This window comes from Sminthopsis crassicaudata, chromosome 4 (genome assembly GCF_048593235.1).
Source record: "Sminthopsis crassicaudata isolate SCR6 chromosome 4, ASM4859323v1, whole genome shotgun sequence".
Classification (NCBI taxonomy): Eukaryota; Metazoa; Chordata; class Mammalia; order Dasyuromorphia; family Dasyuridae; genus Sminthopsis; species Sminthopsis crassicaudata.
The window spans coordinates 28,679,348-28,698,867 of record NC_133620.1 but is presented as its reverse complement, the minus strand read 5'-3'; the positions used below and the strand labels follow the sequence as shown (position 1 = coordinate 28,698,867).

The 19,520-nt window shown below is 37.5% G+C and overlaps 1 protein-coding gene across 5 annotated transcripts in view; it reads right to left on the bottom strand.

Moving 5' to 3' along the window:
- Nucleotides 1-19,520, bottom strand: part of GPBP1L1 (GC-rich promoter binding protein 1 like 1) — a 62,747-nt gene that overhangs the window by 21,550 nt on the left and 21,677 nt on the right. For 3 of the 5 annotated variants that reach the window (XM_074266072.1, XM_074266071.1, XM_074266073.1), the window contains exons 2-5: nucleotides 14,849-15,837; nucleotides 14,432-14,549; nucleotides 2,728-2,857; nucleotides 2,000-2,286 (exon numbers count right to left, since the gene is read on the bottom strand). In XM_074266072.1, coding sequence (XP_074122173.1) covers nucleotides 2,000-2,286; nucleotides 2,728-2,857; nucleotides 14,432-14,491 — 477 coding nt within the window. In that variant the 5' untranslated portion in view covers nucleotides 14,492-14,549; nucleotides 14,849-15,837. Of the gene's footprint in view, nucleotides 1-1,999; nucleotides 2,287-2,727; nucleotides 2,858-9,949; nucleotides 9,986-14,431; nucleotides 14,550-14,848; nucleotides 15,838-19,520 lie in introns of all 5 variants that reach the window. The other 2 variants (XM_074266070.1, XM_074266069.1) reach the window with 1 other exon arrangement.

Genomic DNA, 19,520 nt, shown 5'->3' with positions numbered 1-19,520 from the left:
TGACACAGCACATTCCTCACTACAATCCTGTGAAGTGCATAGTATAAATGTCATTATTCCCATTTCAAATTAGAGAAAAGGGAGCCTCAGAGATAAAATGTGACCTGGCCAAAGTTAGTCAATGGTAAGTAGTAGGAAATATGACCTCAGGTCTTTGTGAGCCTAAGACTCTACCTAGCATCACACTCTGTTTCGTGCCAATAGTTCGGTTTGCCAAGAAGCAGTTGGGAATGACTATGAAAGGAAATAAGGTAGGAAGGCTACAAAGGTAGTAAAACCTGGGCACTTTCTTCTGCTATAGAATGGCAAGTGACACAGTTAAGATCTGAGAACCACAGCATAGGAACAGATATGCAAAGTGGGAAGATCAAAGACAATAATTGGCAATAGTGTTGGAGAAATAAACATGGGCTTAGCTCCGAAGATGGAGGATGAAGGGGCCTTTTCCAGAAGCTTTAGAGAGGGAAATATAGAACAAAGACTTCCTAAGTTGTCAGGGCAGAAAAGAGAAAAATCCAATGACTCAGATAAAATCCTGCTGACCATTGGGGAAAAAAGCACCACCACCAAACAATATATTATGGGTCATTAGGATTTTAGGTTCAAAATGCAGCATTAGAATGGGCTTTGGATCATCTTAGTCCAATCCCCTGCTTTTAACAAAGAAAACAGTTCCTGAGAAGTGGTTTACCAGAAAAGCAGCAGCAAAATGACAGAATGCAGGGTTCTTCCCTAGCAGAGCTAATGTCAAAGTAGACATTTATGTCTTTATACAAAAAAAGTTTCTCTTAAAATAATACTCAAGACATGGACTAATGGGAGGAAAAGAACAAATCAATCATGAACACAATCTGATAAACCAATTGACCAAATTGGCTCCTTCACCTTTAAATCCTCATGAGCAATGAGCAATTTCTTATTCACTCAAAAACCCAAGAGTTTTAATATAACCATATATAACAAAATGTCATAAATTCAAAATAACACAAAATTCCCCCTCCTTGTTAAATTTAAATTTTGCTATCAATTTGGGGAAAGAAGGAAGGGAAAGGGAAAGTACTTCTTCTAGGTGTCTACTTACCAGAATAACCCTACCTTGCCCTAATTCTCTATTTTTTCCTTTTCCTGTTCCCTAAGCAAAGTAATTACTACTAATGGACATTAGAATCCCAAACTCAAAATCCGGGAATAACCATGTGGCACTATAGCATTACCAATGATTTCCCCCCTAAAACCGTATCATGAAATTTCTCTACTTTAAAATACACTGCATGATCTGAATGATGTTAAGAGTTAAAGAGAACAACAGAAAATCTTCACGATTTATGTGAAATATCTATAACAGCTTTTATACCAACAAGTCTTTTGGTCACCACTTTTATGGACAGAGGTAATTTACTTTAACAACAGAAAGCAAGGGCAAGAGAAGGAATTCTTCATGATCAGCAGAAAACAAAAACCCTCTGAGAGGCATAAGTAGCAATTATATAGCATCTTATTTAGGAATACAAAATACATTAAGGTAATTTGTAACTGCAGTCTAAAAAATATCACTTTCCATAAAAAGATGAGGCAACTGGGCCCAAAGAAAGCTAATCACTTGCTAATACTTTAAATCAGCCTGTGACTAAAAGTTAACAATTGCTCAGGGATTCTTATGAAACACCCCCCCCCCCCCCCCCACGCTTCTTTCTGCCAACTCCTTTCTTTTACAAAACTTCTTCCTGACTGACTCTGTGGCTACAATTTGTTTCTGGCTCTCCTATGATCTATGTGGCTCTTAAAAATTACCTCCTCTCTGGCCAGTGTCGTCTTCTGTAAAATGTAGGAATTGGAGCAGATGGTCACTGATTCTAAATCTAATCTTATTTATAATCTACTTCTAGACTGTGCAATTTCATTAAAAAAAAAAAAAAAAAAAGTCTTGTTGCCAAAGGGTCCTGACTTCTGCTATTAGGATGCTGCAGCTTTAGCCGCCCTGGGAAAGTTCCACACTTACAAAGTCTTCCTCCTCAAACTGCAACTTCTCCGCCTTCTCTTCTTTCTTTTCTTCCCTGGCCTCAGTAGGTGGCTTTTCCTGAAAGGCAGAGCCCTTGCGGGGGTGGAAGCTGCCATTCCAGTGGCGGTGGGTCCCTGCTCCCCCCCCGCCGCGCTGGCTCGCGCCATCGTGACCCCGGGCAGAGCCATGCCAGCCGGACTGGTTCCCAGCGAGTCCGGCATGTGTGCCCTTGGAGACACCCGAATCTACGGAGTCATGGCGGAGCAGGGAGGGTTGGTGCCAGGAATCTAACGTGGAAAGGAAAAGCAACAACACGCGTCAATGTGGCTCTCTGCTGGGATGTGGAGGGGGCAGGCCAGGGGCCTCTCGTCTAGCTGAAGGCCCTGCTAGTCAGCCAATGGCTACTCTGATTAGTGTGTTTAGAATCATATGGAGTATGAGATTGTAAAACTGAGCTAGAATCATGAAAGTTCAACCTTTCTTTCAATGCCAAATCCTGGAAAAATCCCTTTCAAGTGCAACAAATGGTTTTAAATCCATCAGAAAACAAGTCTCTCCCACCCAGTAGAGAGCCCGTCTCAGGTGGGGACCAGCAGTTCAGCCTCTACCTAAAACAGGCTCCTATGTAGTTGGCAGTAATGGTCTGTCTTCTTTCCTTGCATCTTTCCCAGGTGGTGCTTGCGGCACCCAATGGCTCTGTCACAAATAGGATGCTGAGAATCACTCACCTGCTGGGGTCCGTAGGGGCCCATTGTTAAAAAAACCATCAGAGGAGTTATGTCTGCGGCGACTCACTCCAAATCGTCCTTCTCCTCGGGATAGATGCTCTCCATGTTTTTCAAAGGTGGCTGCAGGAGACTAGGAAGAAAAAGGCCAAAAGAATCAAAGATGAATAGAAGCACAAGCTAGCCACTTTTGACTCCTCTTTCTGGTCAAGTTCTATCATGGACAAAACAGCACCATGGCAACTCACCAGCACAAAACTTCCCAGGAAAAGTTTGCGGCTGGACTGTGTCATGGGTAAAAAAACATGGGCATAAAAACTGCTCCACAATATAGCTCCCCTACTTTTTGAACAAAATAATTTCACACCTGCAATACACTGCTTGTCTATCTCACAACTTTCAAAAGCTTTCTCTTCCATCAAGATTCAATTTCACTTCTACCTTTTCCATGACCGCTCACTGTAGTTTCCCCAAAAAGTGTTGTGTTTGAACTTAACCATTTTAATTGTAGTCTGAGAACTGGAAAGGAACTTACACTCAAAAGATATATAATCTGGTTAATTGAAGTAAAGTCTAGAAAGGATATGTGATTTGCTTAATGTGGGCTTTTTTTTGGGGGGTGGGGGTGTGGGGGTGTGCATGATCTATATTTATTTATTTAATTTTACTATCAATAGTATGTTTTTTCCCAAATATGTGTAAAGATAGTTTTCAACATTCATGTTTGTAAGATTTGATGGGGTCTAAATTTTTTCCCTTACCGGCCCCTCCCCAAGACAGCAAATAATCTGATATAGTCTAAAGATGTGCAATCTTTTAAAATATATTTCCAAATGTGCTATATTGTATAAGAAAAATCAGACCAAAATGGGGAAAAAACACACAAGAAAGAAAAACAAATAAGGTGAAAATGCAGTGTTCTAAATTCATATTTAATCTCAATACTTCTTTCTCTGGATGCGATTGGCATTTTCCATCTCATGTTGACTTCTAAGGAGAATCTGGTTGGGAGAGAACCTCTGTCTACTGTCTCTAACAAACCCTGTATTCAATTAGTGTATGAGTCACCTCTCTGTCATCCCCACACCTTCTTCTCTTTTCCATCTAGCACATGGAAGAGTATTTTTAAAGGCAAGGACTAAGCCTTTAAATCAAACAAACTACCCTGAAACCCCAAACATTTCTGCCAAATCTACTCTTATGATATTGAACAGAAGTAACTATGAAGGCTGGGTCTACAATCTCAATTCAAGTCTTAACTCCTTGGTGACTATTCTAACCTTTTCTTCTAGTCTTAAGCCTCCTACACTACTACCTCAGACCATAACATCTATTGGCAGATCCCTTTCTCCTCCTTTATTCTACACATTAAAGTCCCACGACCCAACTCTCATTCTTCTTGCCTCTTTTGTTTTATCACTGATAAATTTGTAGCTCTTTACCTTGGAAAAGCCTTTTAACTTGTATCTTTGATCCCTTCTCCTCCTATATTCTCTAACAACTAGCCCTTACCCATCCACTCTTGCTTTCTACTTTTCAATAAAAATTTTTTTTTAGTCATTAAGTCCTTCCTTGTTGCCAAAAAACATGTCCAAATAAAGTTAACATTTATACAGCTTTAGGTTTACAAAACCTGGGAACAATGGGGGCTATTCTCACCTCCATTTTACAGATGAGGAAACTGGCTGAGACAGTAAGAAATGACCAGTCCAAGGTCACGCACTCTCATACCAGACTTGAACTCACATTTTCTGACTTTTAGTAGATAGAGCCTACAGTCAAGAATACTCAAGCTCAAATCCAACCTCAGATATTCACTAGTTGTTGTGACTCAGGGCAAGTGACCTCATCTCTGATTGCCTGAATCCACTAGAGAAGGAAATGGTGAAATTCCCAGTATCTTTGCCAAGGAGTCCCCCAGCTTCTAGTGCTGGGGTCCGCGGGGTCATGAAGACTCGGCCATGACTGAGCAACAACTTCCTGACTCTGGGTCAAATTCTTTACTTCCTCAGAAAAAAGACAGGCAAAATTCTTTAGGGTAAGACAAGCCCAGGGAAAAGAAGAGGATCATATGAAAAAAATTTCGAAGCCAAAAAAGAAATCCTTCTTAGGAGGAAGCAAATTCTGAACAGGACATCCAAAAAAAGTGACAGTAAGTCATTTTACCACCCAAGGATGGTTCAGGGACACAGAAGATGGAAGCTGATGTCCAAGCAGGAGTATTCTAGTGTCCTGGACACTAGAATGGTGTCATGCGGTACCCATTCTATTCTGTTTTTCACTATTTAGTTCTGGGCCACAAATTCAGGGCAAGAGATAAGCAAACACTAGCTGTGGAGCTCTGAACCCAAGAGCAGAAGGCAGGACTCATTTCCAGTCTATAGTTGAATCAGGGGATCCCAGAGTTCAGTTGCTCTGATTCTGAAGAACCTCCCAACAGATGACATAACAGTGATTCAGACAAGCTACTGTTTGCTTAAAACTCCCACCAAGGAAAAGCTATCAGAACCAAATGTGGTTCAGGAATGTACAGAACTCACACTAGGAGAAAAGTCATTAGACACTACTCAGATCACATCCCTTTTGTAGTAGACTTAGAAGCAGGAAATAAGAGAACAAATGTTCAGGCCAGATTTTCTTCCCAGAAGTGTAGTGAGCCAGACTTCACATGAAGTTAAGTCAAGAAGGCTAGAAGAAAACAAGCAAACAAAAGAATCTGGCCACAAAGAGTTATTCTAACAACAAGGAAGCTTAAGTCACAAAGAAGAGAATAAATTGAAAAAAATGCACAAACAAAGCCTCAAGGAAAAAAAAAAAATGCATATTGGACACAAACCCAACAAGAATTCCTAGGAGAGAGAAAGCAAGAGTTAATAATTAAAAAAAAAAAGGTAAAAATTATTTAAAAAACAGAACACTAGGGGGGAAAAATGGGAATAAAAGCAAAAGATAGGAAAACAATTAACAGATTGAAAAAAGAGGAATAAAGACTTGCTGAAAAGTAACTCTGTGAGAAGCAAAATTGGCAAAATGGAAGCCATAAGACATCAAGAAACAACAAAAAAGAAAATGATAAAGATAAAGATGATGGAGGAAGAAGAGAAGTAGTAGCAGTAAATATTGGTGAAGTATCTCAAAGAAAAAAAATCAACTGACCTGGGAAAGTCTGAGGAGAGATAATTTAACAATGAATAACCTAAAAGCTCAGAACAAAAAGGTAATATTTCAAGAAATCTTAAAATAAAAACATAGTTATCTTAGAACCAAGTAAAAATGTAAAGAATTCATCAGTTACTTCCTGAAAGGAAAAAAAAAAAAATTTCCTAAAAGAAAGTCCAAAATGAAACCTCCCAGGAATATTACTGCCAAAACCCAGACTTCCCAGGTCAAAAGAAAAGTACCACAAGGAGAGAGAAAGAAATAATTCAAGCGTTGTTGAAGAACAATAAATAATAATTTTAAAGTGCTTAGCACAGTGCCTGGCACATAGTAAACACTATAAATGTTAGCTGTCATCATCATTATTATTAAGTCATTTGATTCTTATGGCAACTCTGGGAGATAGATGCTATTATCACCCCTATTTTACAGATGAGAGACTTAAGTTAATTGCCCAGGGTTATATAGTAAGTCCGAGGCCAGATATGAACTCAGGTCTTCTTGATTCTAGGCCTGGCACTCCTCCTCCCCTCCCAGGCTGGGGTTAAGTGACTTGCCCAGGGTCACTCAGCTAGGAAGTGTTAAGTGTCTGAGACCAGATTTGAACTCAGGTCCTCCTGAATTCAAGGCTGGTGCTCTATCCACTGTGCCACCAACTGCCCTTAGGCCTGGCACTTTTAACCTCAAGCAGCTTTCAAAATCTTTAGTCTTACACCAGATTTAGCTACCACCATCATAAAGAAAGGGAGAGCTTGGAATAAAATTCCAGAAGGCAAAGGATCTAGACTTACAACCAAGAATAATGCATCCATCAAAACTGAGTATAATCCTACAAAGAGGAAAAAAACCCCAGAAAAAGAAAACTTTCAAGCACTGTTGATTTAAAGAATAAAGCTGAGCAGTCATAAATATATCTGACACAGAAACAAAGCAATCAAGAGAAGCAAGAAAAGGTAAACATAAGTGATCAATCTTAAGGAACCAAAACAAGGCTGAACTGTTTATATCCTTATATGGAGAATGAAAAGTATCCCCATAGAGCTGTATCAATCATGAAGATTCATAGAAGTTCTGTTGCGTTTGGATGACCTCTGAAGAAGAATGGGGAGGCATGGGGAAAAAGATTTCACATAAATGAAATGCACAAAGAAGAGTATACATTGGAAAAAAACATAGTGGAAAGGGGCACAGGAAATACCTGAATCATCTCACCGTTCTTGAAGTGGTTAAAAGAAGGAAGAATACAAACACATCCACCCACCACCGAATACATAAATTCTTCTTATCCAACAGAAAAGTAGAAGAGAAATGGAGAGAGGAATAAAGAGGAAGTCAGATTAAGGCAGGCAGTAGTCAGAAAAAAAATAAGAATTTTAAAAAAGGGATAGGAGAGAAAAAAAAAAGAGAAAGAAAAGTATAATAGGATGGAGGAAAATATACAGTAATTATAACTTAAAACATTAAGTAATTGCTCCTCTATCATTTTAAAATATATTCTATTATATAATTGACTCCATTCTGTACAATTGTTCAAACCAACTTTTAAAGTCTTTGAGTTGATTTAAAAAAAATCAGTTTCCCCTGAGTTAAAGTTCTAATTAGTGGGAAAAATCTTCAGCTCCTAAGAAAATACTAAGATCCCAGGTCTTTAAGTCCTGAAGCTAGCTCCAAGACATGTATTGTCCATCTTAGTCTGCCCTTGAACAATTAGGAGCTCTTATCTCCCTAATTTCCTAGGACTCCTAGGAGCCAGGGAATCTGCTACTCTGGTCCACTAACAATATCCTCAGAATGCAGATGGGTTTCACAAATCAATCAAACATTCTTTAATGACACAGATGTAACCAATCATGTTGCTCCCATCCCCATGATGTTGTCTACCCTGTAAACAACTGTGGTGTCTTCCACTTACTTAACTCTGTACTCCTCAAAACTACATTAAGCCCTAGTGAACCTTAGCTTGGGATCTTAGATCACCTACAGAGGCCGCTGACCCAGTTTATTAGGTTGCTCTTAACAGAACACCGTCTCTCAGTGTATTTTAATTTTCAAATATAAGAAGACAGGATGAAATCACAGAAAAAATAGAAGGTAGCAAAATGGATTAGAAACCAGAATCCAACAAAATGAAATTTACCAAAAAAAAAAAAAAAAAAAACCAAACAAACAAAACAAAAACAAAACAAAACAAAAAAAAAAAACACCAAAGAACAGAAAACCAAAAAACCCCATGTAGAAATAGAAAGACACATACAGATTTAAAATCAAAAGCTAGAACAGAATTTATTATGCTAAGTAAAAAAGGAAGGGTAAGCCACTATGATCTCAGACAAAGCAAAAACAAAACCAGATCTAAATAAAAAAGATAAGCAGGGAAACTTCATTTTCCTAAGTTACCATAGATAATAAATTAATACAATAAAGATTTCATAATGGTGTCTTAGTTAAATTATTAAAGAAGTCCTATTTCTTTAGAAACAGACAGTGAAATTATAAGGGACCACAACTTATTCCCTCTCAGATTAAAATAAATTAAAACAAACAATAATCAAGAAGTTAAAAAGTTGTAAAGAATTTCAGAAAAGTTAGATATGATAAACCTCTATAGAGAATAGTGAATGAGAATAGAAAATAGGAAGAGAAGATACCTATTTTTAGCTCTTTACAAAAACTGACCATATATTAGGTCACAATAACCTCATAAATGCAGAATAGCAAAAATATCAGATGCACCTTTTACTGACATTACATTCAATAAAAGGTTTTTGAAGCAAAGATTAAAATAAAAATTAACTGGAAAATAACTTAATTCTTTAAAAAAAAAAAGGCAGATCAAAGGACAAATCAAAGAAATGATTATTAAAGATAATAACAAAAATGAGTGTACTGAAAATTTCTGGGAAACAGCTGAAGCAACAGGGGAAACTTTATATTTTTAAATGCTTTCATCAATAGAAGAGAGGAGCAGATTAAGGAATTAGGGATGCAACTAAAACAAAACAAAACAAAACAAAACAAACAAACCAAAAAACAAAAACCACCTCAGAAAACTCAACAAATTAAAAATTCCCAATTAAACACCAAAACAGAAATTCTGACAAAGGAGATGAACAAATTTGAAAGCAAAAAACTGAGTCAATAAAATCAGAAGCTTTTTTGGGGGGAGGGGAGGAAATAAGTTGATTAAAAAAACAAATTACCAATATCAAAAAAGAAAAGTGAATTCACTAATAATGAAGAAACAAAAGAAATTAATAGCTTATTGGACCCTATGATACAGACAGTTCTTGCTTTACAAAAAGATCATTCAGCAGATTTCTATTATTTCTATAATGTGAACATGCCCAGAGAGAAATAGGAAGGGATATGACACACAGTGAAAAATGAGAGCAGGAGGAGGAACATACACAGGAGCTGAGGCCAGTCACACAGGGTTCTGACTGAACCAAGAACAACCTGGGAGGCAGACATGGATAAAGACAGGATAGAAAAGGTGACAACAGACACACAGTATATCAGCACAGACAGATGAAGAGAAATGCAGAAAAAAATTGACATGTGGGCAGGATGGACAAGCAGGGTCTGCAGTTTTTGCTTTCACTTGGAGGGGCTTTTTTTGTGGGGATGAAGGGTGAGAGGAGATAGGAGTTGAAGGAGGGTAGGAGGCCATGGAGAATATGTAGAAGAGTGGAGCACTTTCTCTAAAGGCACAAGCAACAGTGGAGAGAGTGTACAGTACAGTATAGTAAAATTAACAGTTTTTTTTTGGAATGCCAATTTCTTTCACAATTTTTTCTGGAAAAAGTCAAATTTGCATAATATAAATTTACATGAAAGCTAGAACTGCCTGTATGTCAAATTGACAATCTAAATGAAGATTTGCAAAAATATAAATTACCCAAATTAACACAAGAAACAGGTACTAAATGATCCTATCTTAGAAAAAGAATGAATCATAAATGAACCCCTAAAGAAAATCTCAGGACCACCAAATTCTATCAAATATTTTATAAAACAATTCCAATACCACATACACTTTTTGAAAAAAATAAGAAAGAGATCTTACCAAATTCCTTCTATGACACAAATATGGTCTTGATACCTAAACCAGGAAGTCAAAACAGAGAAAGAAAACTATAGACCAAAAATGTCAATCTCTTAGACTGCAAAACTTCCAAGTATATCTTGAACCAGATTGAAATGTAACTGGAAAATGCTTATCAAAATAAATAAAAATACAACAAAATACAGATAATGTTAATTTGTAGTCTTTGAAGTCAATATGTGGACTGCAAAGATCCATTTTCTATTTGAATATGACACTACTATAGACCAACTTCCCCAAAGAATATAGATATATGAAATTTATTAATAAAATATTTACAAGGAGACTGAAGCAATACATTCCAAGTTGGCTTATTATTTTTGCAGTTGTGTCAGGAATATAGGGCCAGTTCAGTATCAGGAAAACTATACATATAATTGATCATATTAATAACAAGAACAACAAAATCTTTTATTATATATCAATAAAGATGAAGAAAAAAAGTTTCTGACAAGATATAATAATACCCATCCATTCCTTTTAAAAAACATCAGGAAGCATATGGATAAACAATTTTCCTTAAAATGATAAATAATATCTAAAAGCAAGGAGAATGATATGAAAAATGGAAAGGATAGAACAATAATGGCTAATGTGGAATGAAAACTCTACTAGAGTCCCTAGTGGTTCTCTATGAATTTCAGTCACCCAATGTTGGAAAGCTGTAGCTTAGGAGTCTGAAAGAACTTGTTAAATGTGACTGACAAAGCACTGAACATTTTTAAAAGACCATGGAAAACAAAATTAGTTTCATAGACTACAATAAAGGGATATTTCCAAACATTTCAAAAAGGAAAGCAGCTAGTCTAACCCCATAAAGAACAGGTCAGATTAACTTTATTCTTTTACAGATAGGATTACTGTACTGACTATATCTTTCAAATGAATGATACAGTCATAAGTGAATTAGATGTGTGGAAAACATCTCCATGAATAAGATAAGAGAAATGCAGGCAAGATGATAATATTGTCAAGGAGATTCAAAACAAATTGGCTCAAAAAGTAACATTAGTCACCAGTGGGAAACTGGAGATATTTACTAACAGGCCTCTATGATGGCTCAGATCTAATTATCCTTGTTATCAACTGGGATGAAACCCTACATAGCATACTTCTGATATTTGAAGATGACAAAAAATTGGAAATGGACAACATGTTAATTCACCTATAATCCTAAAATATCTTAATGAGCTGCAGCTATGGGCCAAAATATAAAACTTGCTTAAAATTTTTAATATTTTTGTCAATTTCTATTTTGATTATATTTCTTTCCATTCTCTCACCATAGAACCATCCCTTTTTAGTTGATGATTAAAAAAAAAAAAGAGGAAAATATAGCAAAATTATCAAAACATTTTTTAACAACAAAATCCAAGAGGAAATAGAAAAGTAAATCCATACAAATAAATGTGAAGCTCACTGAGTATTGACAGGAGTTCATTTTCTAAGGCACATTCAAATGTGCCTTGGAAATGCAGTTAAAAAAAAAATCTTATAGATTTATTGCTATACCAAGTATCCCACAGGGTATGGTTACAGAGTTGAAAAAAATTCATGTTAAAAACAAACAAACAAGGAGAGAAACAAGATGACACAGTGGGAAAAAGCACCAACTCTAAAGTCAGGAAGACCCAAGTTCAAATCTGGCCTTGGACATGTAACACTCACTACCTGTGAGACCTTTGGCAAGTTATTTAAGCTCAATTAGGTGACACTGGACATAAATCAATGGACTTGGAATCAGGAACACCTGGGTTCAAATCAGCCACTGGCATTTACTAGCAGTATGACCCTGACCAAATCATACTGCTGGACGCATCCTTAGTGGCTACAACATTGAGCCTGGAAGAACTGAGTTAAAAATCTGGCCTCAGATACTTACTAGCTGTGTGACCTTGGGAAAAGCCCCTTACTCTCAATTTGCCTTAATCCCCTGAAGAAGAAAATGGTAAACACTTTCAGTATCTCTGCATGTTCCCGTCTCCTTTCTCGGAGATCATTCCCTACTATCTACAAAGATATTCCAGTCTTCCCCATATTTAAAAAAGTCTCACTAAACCTTCCACTAGACTATTCCCACAGGCTCACTCTTTATCTCTCCTCTTTTTCAATCAAATTCTTTTAAAATGATATTTCTTTTCCTCTAACTGGTTCCTCAATCCTTTGCAATCTGAAAATGTTCCTTTCTAGATTATCATTTTTATTTTTCATTTTTGAAGACCACCAAGGACATACAAAAATTGGATTTATGCAAGGCAGAACTGCATCAAGTTGTCAGTCTCCCCACCTGGCCTCTGAAATCCAGTGGCAGGACAAGAGTCAGGATGATTGGTGATAGCCCAGGAAGCAGTGGTTGACCTTGGTGTCTTCCATGTCTAATCAAGTTCTATAAAGTTCCATGCTTGGAGTGCTTCATGACTGTTGGACCAAGTTGTTCTCGTGCCCAATTGTACTGGGGGGAAGTCTTCACGTGCTTGGAGAAGACACCCCACCTAAGTCACTAATGGGTCCGAGGCATGGTAGTTACTCTCAGCCTGGTGTAGCCTGTCTGCTGAAAATTTTATTCAGGTGTGGCTGCTGTACTACAGCTTCTTGGTGTCCTAGCTAAGATTTGGGTGACAAGTGGACACCAATGGTAGAAGAGTAGCCCTGAAAAGGGCTTGGCAGACTTACACCAAAGACTCCTTAAACACTCCTCCCACCTCTTCCAAACTACCAGGGATTAGTAAACTGCTGCATTTGAGGGTCTTTTTTCAATTTTAATCTTCCCTATCCTACCAGATACCTGTTGATCACACTTTTTTCCTAGATAATTCTCTCCCCTCTGTGGATTTTCATATTACCACTAGTTTGCCTCCTAACTCTCTGATTGTTCCTTCTGCTGATTCATCATCTAGATACTGTTCCCATTTGAAGTACTTCAAGGTTCTGCCCTGGGGCCTCGGCTCTTCCATCCTAGGACATTCTTTCTTTAAGCCCATCCATTTTCACTATTCTATGTAGATGATTCCCATATATTTAGTTGGTTTCTTTTCTGAGATTCAGTTTCATATCACTGACTGCCTATTAGACATTTCAACATGAAATTATCATCTCCCCCTCACTTAATACTTCCTTCTTCCAAACTTCCCTATGTTCTTATCAAAGGTACCACAACCCTTCTAGTCATCCAAGTTTACAAACTTTTTATCATCTATAAATTTCTCACTTTTGCTCACGCCACAAATCCAATTAGTTGCCAACCCATCTCCCCCAAGACATTTCTTACATTCTGATCTCTTCTCTCCACTCACAGCTATCACTTCAGATTCTCATCAGCTCATATACAAATGATGACAATGAGGATGATAATGATGATAAGCATTTATATGACCCCTGAGGGTTTGGAAAATGCTTATCAAATTTCTCATTCTACCCTCACAATTTTCTTGGGAGGTAGGAATTATCATCCCCATCTTACAAATGAGGAAACCAAGGCACAATGAGGATCAGTGCCTTGGCCAGGGTCATTAGTGTGTGCTTGAGCCTGGTTTTGAACCCAGGTCTCCCTGTTTGCAAGCTTGGGCCTCTATCCACTACAACACCTGGATGCCTAACTTCATGCAAGGGCTGCCTCAATGGTTTCCCTACTTGAGGTCTCTTCCACTCCATTCCACCCTACATTGTTGCCAAAGTTATTTTCCTTAAGCACAGTTCTATGTTATTCCCTGACTCAAATCAATTCCAGTGGCTCCCTATTAACTCCAGGATCAGACATAAAACTTCTCTGCTCTACCTGGTCCCAATCAACCTTTACAGATTGTCTGGATGTTGTTTTCTGTCTTGCAACCGCCTGGCATTGTCTCTGATATACTACACTGCGTCTGGCTCCAATCACCATTCCTCTGACCCAGGTGTCCCCTATGTCTAAAACTCTCAATCATCTCTTTCTTTTAAGATGCAGCTCAAGTGCTACCTTCTATACAAATTTTTTCCTAATATTGCATATATTTGTATTTATTGCATGTATATATTTACTTTATGTATATTTAGCACACATGTACTTGTCTTTCCCATTAGAATGTAATCTCCCATAAGTAAAAATTGTTTCATTTTGTAACCATATCCCACCATACAACACAGTACCCTACATTATGTAGATATTTAATAAATATATGTTTAATGACTGAATCCTTACATTGTTTTGGCTTCCCTATCACCCTGCTGACTCAAACCAAACTTGAGGTCCACTAACATCTCTAAATCTTTTCTCAACAGAGTGCTATCTAACTAGGCTTCCAGCATCTTATGTTAGTAAAGTTTTATTTTTAATAGTGCAAAGTAGCTCATAAAATGTAAACAGAGAAGGAAAAACAGTAAATCTGATTAGAGTTGGGTTTATAATTAACTAAGAGGAAGGAAAATTAAAGTTTGGCTTCAGAGATGAGGAAACAAGAATTGTACCTTAGCTGACTGTGGCGTGGAGAAATTAAGCCAAGCAGGGACGAAGTCATGCTGCGCCATTTAGGTCCAGTGTCTCTCTTCAGCAAGGTGAGGAGGCATCAAACCTCATGGCCAGGATCTGACAAACAAGACAAGACATTCCTTAGGCCTGCCAGGTTCTGACAACATGAAAGGAAGATGAAGGGTTCCTTGTGAACACTACAAGAATTAGCAGAAGAAAGCTCCAAGGCACAGATTTATCCCCCAGGAAACTCATGTCCTGCTGCCTTCAATGTCTTTCCCTAGAGAATTCAATCTGTTTCTGCAGCCCACCCTGCCTGCAGATACATTGAAGCTGCCTCCCAAATTGGATACCCACTTACACATGCACATTCACAGGCCTTTTTTTAAAGAGTCAGGGACATGGAGAATATTTACCCCAGAGTGTAACCTCTGTGGTCCTGGTCCTCCAACTCCGTATGTATGGCCCAGCTGGGTCTTCTTATCCTTCTGTCAAGAGGGGCTGGGGTGGCCTGGGCAGCAGCACGCCTATGCGAGGCACCAAAAGCCACGCCCTGTGCTGACCAGCCCTCTGCCCCCTCAGTTGCTCATTTTAAACTACTCTGTTTCTCACACTTAATCAAATAAAGGGGGAAGGGGGAAGGGGAGAACAGAAAAAAGTGTCTGGTTACATTTAAAAAAAGGGAGGGGGGAACCACACACCTCTGTTCAGCTCATTCACCTGCCTTCAGGGTGGACACTATGTTGTTGCTGAAGCAGATAGTACATGAGGATCTAGAGAGTTGGTACCAATGCTATTCATAGCAAGGTCATGGCTAGCAAAACAAATGTCATCATCGTATGTTAGGAAAGGGTAGGTAGCAGAGAAAAAATGATTTTAAAGTAAAAGAAAATTGTGAACTTGGAGAATCAACTCAAGTGAGAAACATCCACATGAGAGGGCATTTAAAATACTAATTTCATTATCCCCAATCATACAGCTGCTAAAAAAAAGTGTATGTGTATGTGAGTGTGTCTACTGTAGCCTTAGGATCTTGAACTGCTTTGGGATAGAAACAATGCAGCAGAAACTTGCTCTGCTTTGGAAAGAGATTCTGGATAACACTTGTGTTCAATTCTAAACTGGGAGTGGAATGCTTCCAGCGTTGTCTGCTTCTTCAATGTTGACCATTCACAAAGTGAAAACAAAATTAAAATGCAGAAATATGGAGGAGAAAAAGTTTCCCAAATGATGTTTCTTCTCTTCAATTAAGAGATCTTTGTCACTCTTCCTGCCCACAACTGGAGAACACGGTCAGGAGGCAGGCTGAGAATGTTTCTATTGCAGCAGAGTAGAATTTGCTTCTTTTATTTAATGTATTTCCATTATCAGCCAATAATTGAAATATCCACAGGAATCAACTGGTCTAGAAACAAAGATAAAACAGAAAGCAAAATAAATTCAAAAGGACTTAAGACAAAAGAATTACAACTCATTTAAGTTATAGAATAATAAGTAGTAGGAATATAATCAAATGATGCAAATAAGGGGTTAAGACTAAGACTCTTCAGTTTTCTTTCTGGTTCAGACACTTGCTGCCATCATCTTTATGAAGAAGTATGAATTACAAAGCTGTAAGTAGAGTTAGCTACATCAACAACATTTATTAAGCATCTACCACATGCAAAGCACAAGTTCTTAGATGGACATAACGAGAAATAAAATCAGGTCCTTTGTCTACACCAGAGTTCAAAAAAATGAGAGCAGGCAATATATTCTCAATATTTTTACCATCTGTGATTGTCAATGGGTACTGTCCTTTCCCGTTCCAAATCCTCCACTCCTTTGATGATGGCTTACAGAGTTGGTATGACCAAAAATTTCATCATCTTGTAACCAAATTGGTAGTAATCCCAAAATCAGCTAGGTTGGATTATAGACACATAAATGGGGATATAGCAGTCTGATACTCAAAGCTTTTCCAACCTAGTAGGACCTGCTGGCAGAGCTCTTGAGAATTCAGTCAGCTCCATACTATACTGAATGGAGAATTCCGGAATAGAAGAAAACAAATGCCAAAATTTCTAGAACACAGAATAAACTTGCATATGAATTGGATCTGATTGGATGGCTCCTTTTAGAAGGTAATTTAAGTCAATCAAGTCTAATTCCTTTTGAAGCAGTTCATGAGGTAGGGCAGGTTCATTTCTCTGCCCCTTTTAGCTTCCTTTCACGTCTTTATTTATATGTAAGCTCTTTGAAGCCAGAGGCTGTTTATCCTTCTACTAATATTCCCAGATCTTAGTACAGTACCTAACATAGTGACCCTTTAAAAAATGCTGTTTGAAGTATTTAAAACAATGCACTATTGGTAGAGCTATGAAGTGGTCCTAAAAATCTGGGAACAATTTGGAATGAGCACCATGGAGCAATAAAACTGCATATTCTTTGACTCACAGGAGACAACTCTGGAGTGGAGAGTAAGACTGGTGATTTGCACAGCTCTCTCTTGCCCAAATTCAATTCACTTGCATGTCATAGCATCAACCCCCTGATTTTCATGGTCATCTTCGAGAACAATGGCAGCAATGTAGGTGTGGGGCCCCCATCTTTTCATGCCTGTATCTTTTCAATAAGCCTTCCTTTCTAAATTCTTTCATGACAATCTGTCCTCCATTCAGGTGCCAAAGTGTTTTTTTCTAAAGATCAAATCATGTCACTCTCCTTAATGGTAAACCTAACCTCCAAGAGCAAACCAAAAACATACATTTAAAGCATTGAAAGCCCTGGCTCCTTTCATCTGAATTCAAGGATGGTGCTCTATCCACTGCGCCACCTAGCTGCCCTGGCTCCTTTCCTATGGTCATTGTCCCTTTACCACTTCCTTCCTTGAACACATGCTTAGACCCAGTGACATTAGCTCTCCCTTAAAGGATACTTCATCTCCCAAGTCTGCTTCTTCCCCAGGATTGCATACTTCCCCTTCTTAACTATACATTCTGGTTTTGTTTAAGATTCAATTAAAACCTTCCTTCTAAAAGAATCTTATTTACTTTGTATATCACATATATAAAATTATATTCATTTATCCCCATTAGCCTGGGAATGGCTTGAGGACAAAGAGAAAACACAATTAAAGTGCCTCATCAATACCTGGCTGACTCATCTCTGTGGCGTTTTCATCATAATAATATTTAAAGATTTAAAAAAAAATACTATTTTGTTTTTCAAATACATGAAATGATAGCTTCCAACATTCACCCTGCAAAACCTTGTGATCACTAACAATCTTTTAAAGAACTTGGTTCAGAGAGTCTGAGGCTCCGGAGAAGTGATTTGAAAGGAGACTATATATGTCATGGCTAAATAGATATTCAATGAGAATCTTCAGCAGTGAGAATGAAAAAAAAAAAAAAAAAAAAAGGCACCATGCCAACCACAAGGAATACAAATATAAGGAAGCAAGATAATCTCTAGTTGTAAGAGTTTAAAATATAATGGGAAGGCAACATTTAAACGAAGCTCAAAGGGGATGGTGGAGTTTCATACTCTACAGTTTGGAAATGTCTAGCAAGTGAACTAATAGGCTATTAGAATATTAGAATTAGAATAGGCAACAGAATCTAGTGATTAAGGATGAAGTATGGGATAATAGGAAGATGATGAGAATGAGAATGACCAGCACAGTTACACAGTTTAGAAATCTCTGAAATTTTTTTCTAGAATCAGGTGGAATTCTGTTGATCCCTTGAATCACTATCTGAAATTCTCAATGAATCTGTAAAGCTGTTTAGGAACATAATCACAAAGTATTCAAATCCTACTTCCCACTTTGCTGAGTCAGAAAGTAGTAGAAGACAAAAAGGAAATTGTAAATGTCATTTGAATTTGTGAAGGCCACAGATCAAAACTTGAGGAGAAATATGAGGTACAGATTCTGCTTTCATCCTCTGTGAAAGGCAAAAGAAGGGGAAGCAAGAAAGAGGATGATAAACCAAATAATAGCCAAAAGAAAGAAACAGCAAAGGCAATTTGAGGGATTTGGACCTATGAAGAAGACTAAATATAGAGAGAAGTTGAAGACAAATTGCAAAAGAAAAGATAATCCTCCTGAAGGAAAAGGATTGAGAGCTAAGGACTCAAAATAGAAGGAAAATGAATAACAGAAATGATGCCCATACCTACTGTAACAGTTCTATCCTTAAGTTTAATCAATGTAAATTAATAGCCACCTACCTGCCAGCTAGGAGAGGGAGTAGGGGGAAAGAGGAGAAAATTTGCAACAAAAGGTTATGTAAGGGTCAATGTTGGAAAAATTACCCATACATATGCTTTGTAAATTAAAATAATAATAATAATAGCCACAAAACATCAAAGGAGCCCAGCAAACTGTCATCAAGAGAGAACAGAGAAAAACAGTCATCAAGGTAATACCAGATTAGAAAACAAAACTCATTTGAAAATAAAACAGCTTTAAAAAAAAGAAAAGAAACTCATCTAGAAATTCCTACTTAAAAAAGATGGCGAGCAATTATAAGTATCAGGTATAGAGAAAAAGTAAAAAACTAAAGAAAATTTGAGAAGATATCCAACCATTACCAAAGTCATTCCAAAAGCATTTACAGACAAAAATGGAAGAAATACCATCAGGAAGAAAATGGGAAAGATCTAAAAAAACCCATGACTTTTCTCTATGTACAGCAATGGAATCATCCCTGAACTCTAAAAATCACAGTACCAGATGTGGCATAGGAGGCAGGAAAAAGAGAGGCACCGGACAGTAAAAGCAGATTAAGAGGACTAAGTATCTAACATTAGGGGTGCACTATTGTGAGGGTATACATACACATAAAAGGTCTCTAAAGAAAGGGAAGATACAAAAGAAATGGAAAAATGAATCTACACTAAATAGTAAAAAAGAATAATTGAGAAAATATCAATAACTAGTGAATTATATTCCCATCTATAACAAAATGTTTTATAAGAACTTTTTACACATGAATTAAGGGAATCCTGGATGTGGGTATCCGGAAGGAACAGAAAAGCTTTCCTAAGTGACAAGATAGCAATGAATCACATCTTTACTCTTTCCACAATTAACTGAAAATA